The following is a 15,141-nucleotide window of genomic DNA, read 5'->3' on the forward strand; positions in this document are numbered from 1 at the left end:
TCAGTAAAGCTTTTATTTTTTTTTAATTATGTATTTTTAGGTGTGAAAGATCTCCTTTTTAATCTAGTATGCTTGGTCACTTTTTATTATTTCTGAATCTATATTAAATATTCTATCAAGTACCAGCTTACACAGCTCACATAGTAGCAATTCATTTTCCAATGGCCGCGGAATGAATTATCAGTGGAAAATGGATTGTTAACTAGTGAGTAATCAAGCCTTGCTGGCAATAGTAATGGGATTAATCTGTACTTTATATTAATTACAGTGCCAAACATTTGTGTGCAATATTTAATTGAACAAACTTGAACTTCGCCTGGATACTGATCCTGTGTAATATACAAATACATATACATATGTAAGCATTTGAAATTAAAAAACGATAAGACTTCTCCATCTAAAGTATTATTTTTATTCCAGCACAACTTAAGGATATGAAAGCCATTTTGCATTTTTACAGTGATTAGAAAAACTTAATGAAAAATAAGTAAATATTACACCATTTAGAAAACTCTGTTCTGAAATACAGTTTATCGATTGCTTCTTTACTAGGCAAAAATAGTGTGGACTTAGAAGACTCATCAGCAAAGAGTTTGGAACCTAAAGCCCCCAGAATTAAAGAAGTCCTTAAAGAACGGAAAGTTTTAGAGAAAAAAGTAGCCTTAAGCAAAAAAAGAAAAAAAGATTCAAGGTACATGTTTTACCTGGCTGCGTTCCCGTTGTAACATTCTCGCGGCGTGCTTTCAGAAGTGAGCCTCTGAAAACGGCAGTGAAAGCCAGGCCTTGCATGTGGATGTTGTTGCATGTTTATTAAAGACCGTAGGTTTCGTTTTTAGTATCATAATTCATTGTATTAGTGTCTCTAATATTTCAAAGTGTTCATCTTTTTCCGGGGGAGTCCCAGCCCTTTCTGATAATTTCGAAGGAAGTTTTGGACTCTCTCCCCAGGAAAAAAATGCACATGCATCAACACATAGCTGTCCCTAGAGCTTCAGAGGGCGTACGGACCCTCCAGACGTACCCAGGACGTGTCCCCGTTCCGGACATTCGGTACCCCATGTTTAGTGATCGCCTCCATTTTCCAGTCTTTGCAGGCGATTCTCTTCATTGTATACTGTGCTTCTCCCCATGAGCCAGAGGTCTGAGCCGAAGTCTTTCCTAACACTACGTTATCCTAGTTAATTCTAGAAGAATGGGAAAGCTGAAGAGACAGAGTGGCTATGAAGGCGAGTGAGCTGTGGGCTGCCGTTTCCTGTCCCATCAAGATGCGATTATGTAAATTTATCACAGACTTTAAGATAGCTAAATCACTAATTTGCAGAGCTCAGCAAAAGGAATCAGCTCTCAGTTTCCTTATGGTACCTTCTTCCTATTGATCTGAATATAAGACTGCCCTGTTTGCTCAAAAGATGGTAAGACTTTCAGAATATAATTATAACTCATAAAATATTCAGTTTAGAGCAACAATTCAGGAATTGCTGTTTCCAGAATACTTTAGCACCATGTCATAGAGTACTCCGTGTCACACTGGGGATCGTATTCCAGTCATGACTAGAACAGGATTTCAACTGAAGCATAGCAAGCCTCTAGTTGTGGATCAAGTGTTTATAGAAAAGGAAAGCTAAGCTGCTTCTTTTTAACCTTCCTGAAAATTTCTTCATTTGACTCAAAGTTCATAGTTGACTTTTTCCCCCACATAGGAATGTTGAAGAGAATTCTAAAAAGAAACAGCAAGCTGAAGAAGATTCCAAAGAAACCCTTAAAACAAGTGAGGTGTGTCTTAATTAATGCATGCCCATTTTAAACGCTCTTTTGTCAGATACAGGCTATTCAGTCCTTTGGGGTAAAACTTAGAATGCAATTTGTTCTTTTCCAAGTGAAAAATCCTCACGTTCAGCATTCTCAAACCCCCATCCTATTATGGTATGAATTCCTCATTTTGGCAAGGTTGATCCATGTGATTATTTATCTAGACAGAAACTGCTTTTCTACTCCCCTTCCTAAACTCCGCGCCCCCCATTCCCACGCACACCCACACTTCTTATATTGGCAATAACAAAATTGCCGGTAATAATAGTGAAAAAGAGAAGGGGAGACAACAAAAATCCCTGCACCGTAACAAATCATCTGTTTCGTTCCCTTTCATTCCTTGTCCACAGAGGTACGAAAATTTGTAGAGTGAATGTAATGTTGCAGAGCATTACTAACATTCACTCTTACGCATGTGGCGTTAGCTGCGAGCATCCTAATTATTCTATTTAACAATTGCCTAGTGTTATATAGTGAATGGCGATACCATAATGTAAGCATTTCTTTGTAGTTGAGCACATTAGATTGTTTCCAAGGTCCGATCCTTTTAAATAGTAAAAATATATGTAATGGAGACATTTCTTCACCTTTTTGGATTTTTTTCTTGGGATAAACTTTGCTTTCATTGGTTTTAAATCCTATTTATAATGTCAGTTTTATAATTCTATAGCCAAACTATCTTAACACTTTTAAGGGAGAAAACTAATAATTTAGTGACTGTTTATTCATAGCTGGTAAACAATCTTGATTTCTTTACTCAGAAATTTGAGCCATATTTAAGTATGTCCTGATATTTCGATGCCATATTTTTAAATATTTAACTTTATTTGGTGATGAATTCCTTTGACAAATGATCTCAAATTTTTGTTCGCATTGATTGGTTAGAACTTACTGTAAAATTAGGTTGGTGAAATTCCTTTTAGTTCTTTCTTTGAGGAATTGAATTTTAAAGTACTTTTTTAAGATCTTGCTATGTCCTTGTCCCTATATCAGTGCAAGTGCATTAATCTTTGTGTCAATTGTAAGGAGGTGCAGTAGTCAGCAACCCAGAGACAGAGGTCTTTCTGAGGATGAGTAGTCAGCGAGTCTCTATCAAAGTACATTTAGTCACCATTCACTCATTAATACCAATCTCTGTGCCATTCTGCGGGTGGAAGGGGCAGGCTTCAATGCCGTGAGTTCTCCGTATCTTCCCTGGGCTGCATAAACGTACACATCCATTTTATAGGACATGATTACTGTTATTGTGAGTTATTGTGTGCACGTGAACCATTCTAAGTAGACTATCCACCAAGTAGCCTAAATTCATGAGGTCTCCATAAATCTGGTTTCTAAATAAAAGTATAAGAAACCTTTGTTTCGGTATAAAATTTTTAAATGTCTTCAACATTAGGTGTCTTGTTCTTGGACAGAAAAGAACATTGGATTGTCACTCTTTCATTTTCTCTTTATTAATGACTACCGGGCATTTATTTTTTTATTAACGACTACTGAGCATTTGTTTATTAATGACTGGGCATTTGCAGGCTTTAGCGATTGAGAGTTACAGAAGGCCTAAATGCATGGACAAATCTCCAGAGAAATAACTAGTCTCTGTAATAATAACTGCGATATAATAGGGAAAGTACTAGACTTAGAATGAGATCAGCTGAACTCTTCAAGTTATTGAATCATGCCCAGCTCCACATTCTTGGTGCATAAAATGAAGTTTATGATCCCTACCACAGGCTGCTTAAAAAGATTAAGGTGTAAAATATGTGACAGCACTCAACACATTAAATGCACCCAGATGTTAAATTCGAATATAAAAACTGACTTATATTTTAACCTTTATTTTCTCACAGCATTGTGAAAAGGAAAAGGTGTCTTCTTCCAAAGATCTGAAACATGTTCATGCAAAAAGTGAACCCAGCAAACCCACCCGGAGACTCTCAGAGTCTTTGCATTCAGCTGATGAAAACAAAAATGAATCTAAACTAGAAAGAGAACATAAAAGACGGACATCGACCCCCGTCGTGGTGGAAGGGGCACAGGAAGAGACTGACACGCGAGATGGGAAAAGGCAAGTGGAACGCTCAGACATGGGCTCAGAAGAACCCCAGAAACAGAAAAGCTCAGTTAAAAATGAAAAGCATCTAAAGAAAGATGATTCTGAAACACCACATGTGAAAAACCCACCTAAGAAAGAGGCAAAATCCTCCAAGGAGAAGCCCGAAAAAGAGAAAACTCTGTTGGAAGACAAACTGTCTGCAAAACATAAACATAAAGGGGACAGTGTGCATAAAACAGGTGACGAGACTGAGCTTTACTCCGCTGAGAAAGGGTTAAAAGTCGATGAAAGTATTCAAAAGCCGAGTCAACAAACCAAGCTTTCTTCAGATGATAAAGCTGAACGAAAAAGTAAACATAGGAATGAAAGGAAATTATCAATTTTAGGCAAAGATGGAAAGCCAGTTTCTGAATATATTATAAAAACAGATGAGAACGTTCGTAAAGAAAACAACAAAAAAGAGAGACACCTGTCAACGGAAAAAACGAGGGTTGAACACAAATCAAGAAGATCAAGTGATTCTAAAATTCAGAAAGATTCTCTGAGTTCCAGGCAACATGGAATCACATTACAGAGAAGAAGCGACAGTTACTCAGAGGGTAAATGTGACACGGACTCGACTAATTTAGATAATAACTCAAAACCAGAAGACGTTCACAAGGAGAAGCGAAGAACAAAGAGCTTGATAGAAGAGAAACCGGTGTCAAAGTCTAAATCCAAAAGTCAAGGCAAACAGTTAAGAGTTGTTGAAACAGAATTGCAAGAAGGTGTCACAAAGCAGACAGCCACTCCAAAGCCAGAGAAGGAGAAGATCACCGAAGAAAATGACCCAGATAGGCCGCGGAAGTCTAAAGTCGAGGACAAGTCTTCTGAGGAAACTGGCTTCGAACCTGTGTTAGAGAGTGCCGCTTCTTCAGCACACAGTGCACAGAAGGACGCCAGTCACCGAGCCAAGCTGCCGTTAGCAAAGGAGAAACATAAGGGCGATAAAGATTCGAGCTCCTCCCGACTTGAGAGGAAGTTATCAGACGGACACAAAAGCAGAAGCTTAAAGCATAGCAAGGATGTGAAAAAGAAGGAAGAAAATAAATCAGATGACAAGGATGGTAAAGAAGTTGACAGTAATCATGAAAAGGCCAGAGGGACTAGCTCAGTCACGGAAAAGAAATTAAGTAGAAGGTTGTGTGAAAATCGAAGAGGAAGCTCGTCCCAAGAAACGACCAAAGGAGAAGAAAAACCAGCAGCAAACGCTTTGGGCACTCCGAGTACTTCCTCCCTTCAGAAACCAAGAAAGAGTGGCGATACCACATCGATCCCTGAACCAGAGCCCATGGAAGTTGATTCTGAGCCCGCGGTTGAAAATGTGCCTGAAGGATGTAAAACCCAGGAGAGCAGCGGTGATAGTCCCCGGCCAGACACCGACTCTGAAAACGCAACAAAAAACCCCGCAGCCACAGCTCTAAGAGACGAATCAAGAACTTCCCTAATAGACACAAAACCAGCAGCTCCCGCCTGTAAATCGGGACGTGGAACAGGAGTCGTTGGTAATTCTGAAAAGCACGCTGACCATAAAAGCGCCCTGACCAAGAAGGCGCACGTCCAGAGCGCTGCGTCCAAACCAGACGCCGGGGAGAAAGAGCCCACTCAAGGAACCCGTGAAGCGAGTGTAGACTCTGCAGCGGGTCAGAGGATGGAGCCTCGCGCCCCGTCAGAGAATGATAGGGCACCAAGGAACTCGAAACACACAAGAGCCACTGAGGAGTGTGTTGCTCAGAGAGACGCTGTTCTTGAACATTCCACAGGTTTAGACCCCTCACCGTCCCCAAGTGCAGTGACTGCTGCGCCTCAGACACAGTCTCAGGGTTCAGGTGGCGTTCCTGTAGGTGGCGTTCCAAGAACTGTTCTCGAAGGCGGCGCTGCCAGCACCTGCCCTGCAGACCACACTGATAGCCCTAACCACAGTCTGACCGTTACGGAATCAGAAGTCCCTAGGACAAGTGACAGCAAAGAAGGCGGTGCCATTTCCACTGCAGACGCACCAGCAAAAGCTAGCCTAGATAGCAAAAGACACATTCCAGAAGGTTCCCAGGCTGCCATCCTGCACAGTAAACTAGGAAAAGTAAATGTGCCTCTTGGTGCCGAGTTAACAGACACGGTTACGGAAAATGAACGTGTTAACAGAGAAGGCGGCTCGAAGGACGTGGCCAGGAAAGACAGTGGCGTAAGTACGGAGCCCACTTCAAAGCAGGCAACTGGCACTGCGGCGGAAAGTGGCAGAAAGGATGGCATCGCCGTTGACCGCATCGTAGGCCTGAGTACCAAAAAGGACGCTGAAACTGTTGAAGCTAAGCTCAGCCGAGGCCCCGGTGAAGCAGAAAACCCGTCCTTTGCTGTCGAAAGGAGGGATGAGAACAGTGAGGTGGACACCAGCGCCGGAAGTACCGCGGCCTCCTCCGTGCTTCCCCCACGGGACAGACGAACCGAGACCGTGACCGCTGGGTCTGGCAGAGCAGAAAAGACTTGTATCACCACTAGCACTGGAGGGGAGGACACAGGCACTAGCTCGAACCCGGGGAAAGCTGAGAACGCCACCACCACCTCCTCCGAAGCAGGAGACGGGGAGGCAGCCGTGCCCTGCACGAGCATCGAGGCAGACGAGGGCCTCGTGACAGGCGCGCGCTCCAGACACACCCGTCCCCGTGTCGGGGCCGAGGCCAGCGAGTGCACGGTCTTCGCCGCGGCCGAGGAAGGCGGGGCCGTGGTCACGGAGGGACTCGCAGAAAGCGAGCCTTTCCTCACGAGCACCAAGGAGGGGGAGAGCGGAGAGTGTGCCGTGGCCGAGTCCGAGGGACGGGCCGCACAGCCGGCGACCGCTCAGGCCGGCATCGTGGAGGACAGCGCCAGCAGTGTCGTGACAGACGAGAAGGACGATGCTGTGACCAGTGCGGGCTCCGAAGAGAAATGCGACGGTTCTTCCAGCGGAGACGCAGGACTAGTCGGAGGGACCGTCACTTTCGTTAGTGAAGGCGAAAGCGACGGAGCCGTGACGAGCGCAGGGACAGAAATACAAGAGGCCTCGTTAAGCAGCGAAGAGCTGGACGGGTTCCAGAGAGACGTGACGAGGCCAGGCCCCAAGAAAGAAACCGAGGGGACCGTGACGTGTACAGGAGCCGAGAGGAGAAGCGACAGCTTGGCCACGTGCGCCGTGACTGGCGCGGGGCCGCAGGCAGAGCGCGTGGTCACGGGGGCGGCCGTGGTGCTGGGAGACAAGGACGCGCCGCCAGGCACGAGTGCCACCCAGGAAGGAGCCGGCTCTGCGAATGACGGCGCCGAGGGCGAGAGCGCCGTCACCAGCACGGGGATAACGGAGGAGGACGGCGAGCGCCCGGCCAGCTGCTCCGGCTCCGAAGACAGCGGCAACGGCTGCGCCGGCGGTTCTGAGTCCGAGGAAAACGGGGAGAGCGCGATGGACAGCACAGTCGCCAAAGAAGTCACAAACGCACCATCGGTCGCGGCCGGTCCCTGTGACGACGAGGGCGTTGTCACCAGCACGGGTGCCAAAGAGGAGGACGACGAAGGCGAGGGTGTCGTGACCAGCACTGGGAGAGGAAATGAAGTCGGGCACGCCTCGACCTGCACGGGGACGGAGGAGGAGAGCGAAGGGGCCTCCATCTGCGAAAGCGCAGAGGAAGGGGACGGGCGGATCGGGACTGCAGCAGGGCACGCGGCCGCAGAGGCCGGGGCGGCCGCCGCCAGTGCCCACGAAAGCGGCGTCGACAGCCGGAGCGGCACCGAGAAGGGAGAGAGAGACGCAGAGGCAGAGATCTGCTCCAGCGCGAAAGGGGCGGCCGAGAGCAGCGTGACCAGCGCGGCTCCGGGGGAGGGGGACGTGGCGTCGGCGCCTGCAGCTTGCGAGCGCCCCGGGGGAGGCGCAGCTGCGGGTCACAGTGACAGTCAGCTCGCCAGGAAAGACAAAGTGGAAGACAGCACCACGTCCACGGGTCTGGTGGGGGGCAGTCACAAGGGACTTGTGTCCGCCGCAGCCCCAGAGTGCGAAGTTCATCACACATCGCCGAGCGAAAAAGAAGATGAAAGCATCATCACCTCCGTGGAAAATGAAGAGTGTGACGGCCTCGCGGCCACTACAGCCAGTGGCAGTGTCACCGACCAGACCTGCTCGGCTGCGGGCGGAAGTCGAGGCACAGGCCTGCTGATTTCCACCAGCACGACGAGTGACTACGCCAGGCAGCTGAGCACGGTTGGGGACACAGAGGGGGCTCGCACGGGCGCCCTGCTGACGGAGGAGACCGCGGGCAGCGCCAGAGCAGACGCGGAGGCCTTCGAGGCCCCCATGCCCAGTGCAGGCGCGGGGGGCGAGAGCCAGCCCCCTGCCGTGGGGAGCGAGGACAAGGATGAGTGCGCCATGATTTCCACGAGCATCGGGGAGTTCGACGTCCCCGTCTCCAGTGCGGCCACCGTCACGTGTGCTGGAAGTCAGCAGCCCGCAGCGGCCGTGGAAGGGCGAGCGAAAGGCCCAAGCTCGCTGAGCACCGACGACTTCGAGGGGCCCACACCCAGCGCGGACGCAGACCGTCCCCACGCCTCCACCAGCAAGGATGACAGAGATGAGTGCGCCCTCATTTCCACCAGCATCGCAGAGGAGTGCGAGGCCTCCATCTCCGGGGCAGCTGTGGAAAGTGCAGATGAGCGACCTGTGCCAGTCACGGAAGAGAAAGACGGGAGCGCCATCATCTCAACGAGCTCGGGAGAAGACTGCGAGGGCCCAGTGTCCAGTGCCGTCCCTCGGCAGGAAGTCCATCCCTCGGTCACGCCAGCCGAGGAGCTGAGTGACACCACCCTGATTTCCACGAGCACCTCCGAAGGCCGTGAGGCGGTCATGAGGGGCGCCGCCCCCCGGGACGACGATCAGCCCGCTGCCGCGAGAACGGAGGACTCGAGCGACGCCGCCATCATCTCCACCAGCACGGCCGAGTGCCTGCCCACCGGCACCGGCCTGGACGGGCACGAGGAGAGTCAGCGTGCTAGCAACGCAGAAGGAAGAGACGGCCTGGCAGCCGCGAAGCCGAGCAAGTGCGACGTCCCTCTGCCCGGCCCGATGGCCGAGAACAACTCCCAGCGTCCTGGGCAGTTCGCAGGAGAAGGGAGTGTCGGGGGGCCCTCTGCAGGGGGGAGCCCGCCCGAGGAGAGGAGTGTGTCGTTGAGCTCTGTCCAGAGGAAGGAGAAAAGCCACGAGGCAGGCGTGGCGAGGGACAGCACCACGGCGACTTGTCCAGCAGGGAGGGGCGTGGAGAGGACGGCTGACTCGCCTGTCAGTCTGAGGGGACCAGAGCAGACATCCGGGCACACAGCTGAGGACTCCGTCCATGTTCGTTCTTTGACAGCAGTGAACACCGGTGCTAAAGTAGCCAATGACACACCACATGGCAGAGACGCTGCAGCGGCGCAGCCCTCCCTTCCTCCTGGCCAATGGGAGCCCGAGGGCAGCTCGAAGACCACCACCTCTGAGCGTGTTAATAGTCAAGAGTCAGACATTGCGCCTCCCCACTCAGCCCCTCCGGCTGCCTGCACTGCGGCTCTGCCAGCTCCCAGGTGTGAGCAGGGCTTGACCGTACCGGCTGATCATGGTGGCAGGTGCACTGCCCAGGCGTCCACTGAGAAAACAGGAGGTGGCGTGACGAAATCATTCCCCAAGGACAGGGACCTCGAGGTCACTGTTTCTTCTGAAGAAAATTCAGGTGACATAGGTGAGAGTCTCTCTAATGGCAAATTTTAGTCGTCTACAAAGGTGATTGTATGTAGAGTACATTTAAAATAACCTTCCGAAAGATGGTTTGGGTTCCAGAATGTCACAAAATAACTCATCGAACTTGAAGATCAGGCTTCTCTAAAAGAAACTTGTGTTTAAAAGCAAAAAGCCGTAGATCCGTTTCTCATGGGCGAGGAAGGCAGAGGCAGGAGGCTGGGGGATGGCAGCCAACGAGCCAGGTGTCATCTGCAGGGCTGTTGCAAGTTACTAGAACTCTTCGATCTCAGGTTCTCATCAAAGTGAAGCCTACCTTAAACAACCCCGTGAAACGAGTATTTTTCTATCACCCTTATTTTACAAATGAGCAAATAAGTTCACAGAATTTATGTAACTTGCACGGTACTTGGGTGCCTTTTAGAAAACGATTACCCCTGCACCTCAGTTTTCTGTTGTATGAAATGGGGGTGATAGTACAACAACAGACATCATTTCAACTCTCAGCTGACTTAGAGATTTGCAGTGTGTGTCAGTTCAGTCCAGCTGGCTCCTTTAATCAAGGTAGCACTTTTTTTTTTCTTAACCGAGTTTATCGTTCGGGTAAAATAAGTTTCTGGTTAAGAAAGAGAAATGGGTGAAAGAGAAATGGAACGTGTCCTGACAGAGTCCAGAGTGCTGGTTTTGTTAGAAATGGTCAGTAACTTTCAAGGGGTGGGCTTTGAGCTCAGTCATCGATGACACCATCCGGCCTCAGACCCTTTCTATCAGCCACCACTGTGCTAGGCTCACGATGCAAAGACAAGAAGTTAGGATGGGAAGACGGCCGTGAACCAGCCATACAGTGTAAGTAGACAGAAACACTAGTGTGGCAGGTCCTTAGAATGGGGTTACGCACAGGAGGCAGTGAGAACTCAAAGGGACATGGGCTGGACTTGAGGGGGTCAGGGACATTGATTTTTTTCCCACTCGGAATTGTACGAATGGTAGCCCGCTGGACTTTTAAACCGGAATGGACCTTAAATATCATCTGACGCAGCCTTGGAAAACTGAGGCCGTTAGATTAAGTCTCATTTGTTATAGAGACTTAAACAGGAGACGTTAAAAAATGTCCCAAGGGTTAAAATAAGCAATTTAAAATTTTTCCTTTGCATTTAGCCTGGGTAAATTGACTTCTCTGCAAGTTTTTGTGACTTAATCATTGCTGTAGTCCATTACTCCTTCCTCCCCCCTTTTCCCTGAAGGAACAAAAATAGAAAAATTTTAGCAAGGAAAAGCCTGCAGCCTCTTGGAGAAAGGAAGAGTTTTCTTTGGAGGCTTATGTGTAGGCAGGTGAGAAAAGCTGGAAAGCCACAAATTGTAGATGGACAGGAAAGAGAAAGAAAGGTCCAAGGCCGGATGGACTTGTCTCCACCAGAGAAAATCTACACCGCCCCTTTGTGTGTGGGTGTGGGTGTGGGTGTGGGTGTGAGTGTGTATTTTAACACTATGTTAATTTTGCTGTGTCAACATCAAGCAAAGTGAGGCTATTCATAAATTCCTTTCTTTTTCAAGAGTATTCCTGGGTTGCCCAGAACATTTTCTTTTAGGGACAAACTTGATACAGATCACTGTAGAAAAACACTGGGAAAGATTTCTCCGCAGATAATATTGCATCGTTCTTTCTGGGCAGCCATCTTACCAGCAGGAAACAATTTCACATACCGCCCCTCACTCCAACCCCCCAAAAAAGTAAATGGCCCCTGCCTTTCCTCTGATCTTTTTTTTATACATAATCCTTTGTATTGTTTTCTACTGACTGCAAAAGGAAACAGCAAAGGGAACATGGCGTGCTAGATAAGAACATTCGTTACCTTTTGCTTGAGGATGTATTTTGTAAGCAGATTCTGAAACTGGTTTAATGGTCTGAATTTCATTAGGCAATGAAGAGTCTCCATCGGATATTTTGGGAGGATTGGAACCGAAAGCCAACTTGGAAACTGAGGTATGATGATTCAGTTATGTTGAGGTGTGTGTGGTGTAAGGACCATTCCGTATATATACACAGTTAAGCAGAATATAGCTTTTGTTTTCACTGTATTTAAGACACTTGAGTATTATTATTGTTACATCCCGGGGGAGGAGGTGGCAAAGAACCTCAGTAATCTCAGTAAATAGTGCCATCATCAGTCTCGTTTACTCAAACCAGAAACCCAAGAATCACCCCGTTTCTCCCTGTCACCCCACATGTAAAATCCACTGCCAATTCTATAGGTTCTATTTTCGGAATATCACTTGAGTCCGTCTGTTTCCGTTTCTACCGTTGCCACCTAGTGTAAGCCACTGCTTCAGCAGTCTCCCCTGGGCTTCCTTCCTCTGCAGCCCCTCCTCCCGCCTGCGATTCACAAGGCCTGAAAGTAATCTTGACAGACATAAATTAGGTCACGTCATTACTCTGCTTACAATTTCCAGTGGCTTCCCACCACACTTAGGCTGAAATCAGGTTTGCATGGTTTAGTCTCCATATCTTCTTTCTAGCCTGATCTTGTAGCAGCCTGTTAGTATGCGGGGCAAGACAGCGGTCAGCCGGGGCTGCGAGCAGTACGGGGTCTCAGCTCACCCAGCAGGAGGAATGGGTGGGCGGACGGGAGGGCTTGCGAGGAGGACGTCTGAGTGGACTTCTGCAAGCAGAGTAGAGGTGCACCGGAGGAGAAAGGAAGGAAGGAGCCTTCCAGGCAGAGGCGTGTTCTAGATGCAGAGGGAAGGGCCGCCCGAGCCCCGGGCACCGCCGAGCCCCGCCGCAGCCCGGCGGGCGGGCCCTGCTCAGGAGGGGCCTCTGCTGCGTGCTCAGTCAGAGTTCAGTGTGAAGCAGCAGGAGCGCCATCGATGGGCAAAGTGTGAGGCTAGGTCAACTTTTTAGTTTTCATTTTTAAAGGCTGGCATGTATTCTCTTTTAAATTATTCACAGAAATGAAAGTAGACTTTCATAGCGTTATAAGATGCTGGGTGTTTTTGTTTAATTCGCTTGAGACTAGTCCCACCTTGTTATAAAATCCTCAGTCAACTTATTTTTTGTGGTGCTTTGGACTTTTTAGACGTTTGTACCATCAGAGGAAGAGAAAAATCATGAAATTCTAGAACCATCGGAAAGTCCCTCTGGGAAAAAGCCGACTGGAACAGGTGAGCTCCTGTTACCTGTTGCTCACGGTATGTTTTCCTCGCATGTGCTTTTACCCATCATTGCAACTGAAAGTCAATGTCCGATTCGTCATAATACGCCGGCAGGCCATGTGAATTTTTAACATATACCTCTTTCTGTGAAGTGTCAATTAATTTTAACCTAAGGCGGTTGTTCCCATCTCGCATCTCCACATCATTGTGGCAAAAAGAAAGTTCTTTGAGCAAACTCCTGCTCTATCCCAAAAACGTGCCTCTGCGCCTTCCTGTCCTTCCAGGTGCTGTCATCTCAGCTCTTTTCCAAAAGGCAGGTCTGAGGCCCAGGCGCCTACTCCTTCAGCCCACCCCCACCCCACTCTTGGCCCTTGACCTCTGGCCAGCGCCCAGTGACTGCCAAAGCTGCTGCCAGCCTGAATGGCCCCTTCTCTGTCTCTCTGTGCTGCAGCCTTCAGTGTCCACTGCAGACTCTCAGGGGGAGCCTCAGTGTCAGAAAGGACTAGGGCAGCAACTCTCAAACTCTGACCTTACGACCACTTTACACTCTTAAAAATCATCGATGACCCCAAAGAGCGTTGTTGTATGGATTATACCCGTTGATACTTACCAAATAAGAAATTAGAACTGAGAAAGCAATAAAGTATGCCTTAATTCAATCTAATTAGCTCGCTGTAGGTTAATGTAAATAGCTAAATTTTCCAAAACAGCAAAATTTAATAAGAGAGGTGACATTGTTTTACATCTTTGCAAATCTCTTTAAGTCTAGGTTAATAGAAAGAAAATAGCTGGTTTCTCATATCTGTGTCCATATTCGGTCTGTGGCTATTTGTTGTTTTGGTTGAAGTATATGAAAAAAATCCAGCATCAGACATACATGGTTGCATTTAAATAGTCTTTTCAGACAACTGCGGGTATGTCATGTGGCCTCTGGAAGACTCCATTGTGTACTCACGAGTCTAAAAGGTGAATAACATCTTAGTGTTGTTATGGCAATGGCTTTGGACCTTGCGGACCCCTCAGTGGAAGGTCTCAGGAGCTCCCCGGGGTCCCTGGGCCACACTTTGAGAACCACTGGGTCTCTGGGTTAGGGAAGTAGAAGTGAGAAGAATTGTGACAATAGAGAATTACTTTTGATTTGTACTCTAAGTCATTATTTTACCTTGTCTTCTGATTCACAGCACTAACTAGAAGAAAAAATAATAATAACCTTAGAGAATGTGACCAAATTTAAGCAAGTTCTCCGTTTTGTTTTTTTTTTAAATACAGTGTTGAAATGTCTATGCAAGTCAGATGGAATAATTAGGGTGATTTTGGTTCCAAGTAACAAAACCTTACAGATATTTGCCTAAAGGAAATTGATTAGCTCATTGTCTTAGTTCAGCCTCTGGAAAAATATCTCTGTCCTGTCATTCTTGGCCGGAATCCTAAGACTTACTGTATCTACTTCGCTTTAAGTAGCCGTGTCCCCACAAACTGAATCACCGTGACCAGGTGAATATTAATTGCCGGTTGACTTAAGTCCGGTGCTCTGTTCCTGCACCGTGCTGGAGGAGCAGCCATTCTCCCCTGCGGTCACCTCAGCCCTGTTCATTGGGGTGATTGATAGACATGACCCAGCCCGGGGAAGCAGTGGGGAATCGCGATGGCAGGTGTGGCCTTGCCCCCAGGGGCTCGTGGACATGGACAGTGCCGGTGAGGGAGGTGCCATCCGCAGTATAGACACGCTCGTGGCTTCGGGGTCGCTGTGCTGCACAGGGCCTGGGGGAAGGCCTGGGTGTGAGCTGGCCCGGTATCTCTCCCTCCTCTGATTGTGGAAAGTAAGATACAGAAAAGTGTGTAATAAGGTCCCGCTCCTCATGAATACCCCCTAGATACACGTCTGTAGTTAAACAACAGTGAAGTCATAGCATTGGCACTGTTTTATAATTTCGTGGTTTTTTTGGTTTTTTTTTTTTTTGCTCAGCCACATGTTGCGGGCATCCTTCATTGTCACTGTATACAGATCGATGTCATCTGTTAGCTGAATAGCTAAAATAGTAATCTATGATTCATTTTCCTGTTTGTTAGATCTTTTAGGAATCTCCCGTTTTTGTAGTTTTCACTATTGTAAATAAAGCCGCAGCGAACTTCCATATGCACGTAACTATGCATTTCTCAAGGTATTCCCATAAAGGTTAAATGGTGGGGGGCGGGGTTCAAAGGATACCTGAGATTTGAATTTTGACAAGCACTCGTCACTTCCACTGTCTTGGAGCGGAATATTGAAGGCCGTGTAGGTGTGCACTGGGCGGAGAGGCAGAGAGGGGGCGCTATGGGAGTCCTGCGTCTCAGTCCTCACCCAGGACGGTCTGGGCGGTCCCGGGGCGGA

The 15,141-nt window shown here is 48.2% G+C and overlaps 1 protein-coding gene across 4 annotated transcripts in view; it reads left to right on the forward strand.

The window, feature by feature from the left end:
• The window catches only part of BOD1L1 (biorientation of chromosomes in cell division 1 like 1), a 61,445-nt gene that overhangs the window by 15,149 nt on the left and 31,155 nt on the right, over nt 1–15,141 (forward strand). For all 4 annotated transcript variants that reach the window (XM_025051700.1, XM_015594844.2, XM_025051698.1 and 1 more), the window contains exons 8-12: nt 553–691; nt 1,701–1,773; nt 3,654–9,624; nt 11,540–11,604; nt 12,695–12,779. In XM_025051700.1, the coding sequence (XP_024907468.1) occupies nt 553–691; nt 1,701–1,773; nt 3,654–9,624; nt 11,540–11,604; nt 12,695–12,779 (6,333 nt within the window). The remainder of the gene's footprint in view (nt 1–552; nt 692–1,700; nt 1,774–3,653; nt 9,625–11,539; nt 11,605–12,694; nt 12,780–15,141) is intronic.

Source organism: Pteropus alecto, unplaced genomic scaffold (assembly GCF_000325575.1).
Source record: "Pteropus alecto unplaced genomic scaffold, ASM32557v1 scaffold5, whole genome shotgun sequence".
Taxonomy (NCBI): Eukaryota; Metazoa; Chordata; class Mammalia; order Chiroptera; family Pteropodidae; genus Pteropus; species Pteropus alecto.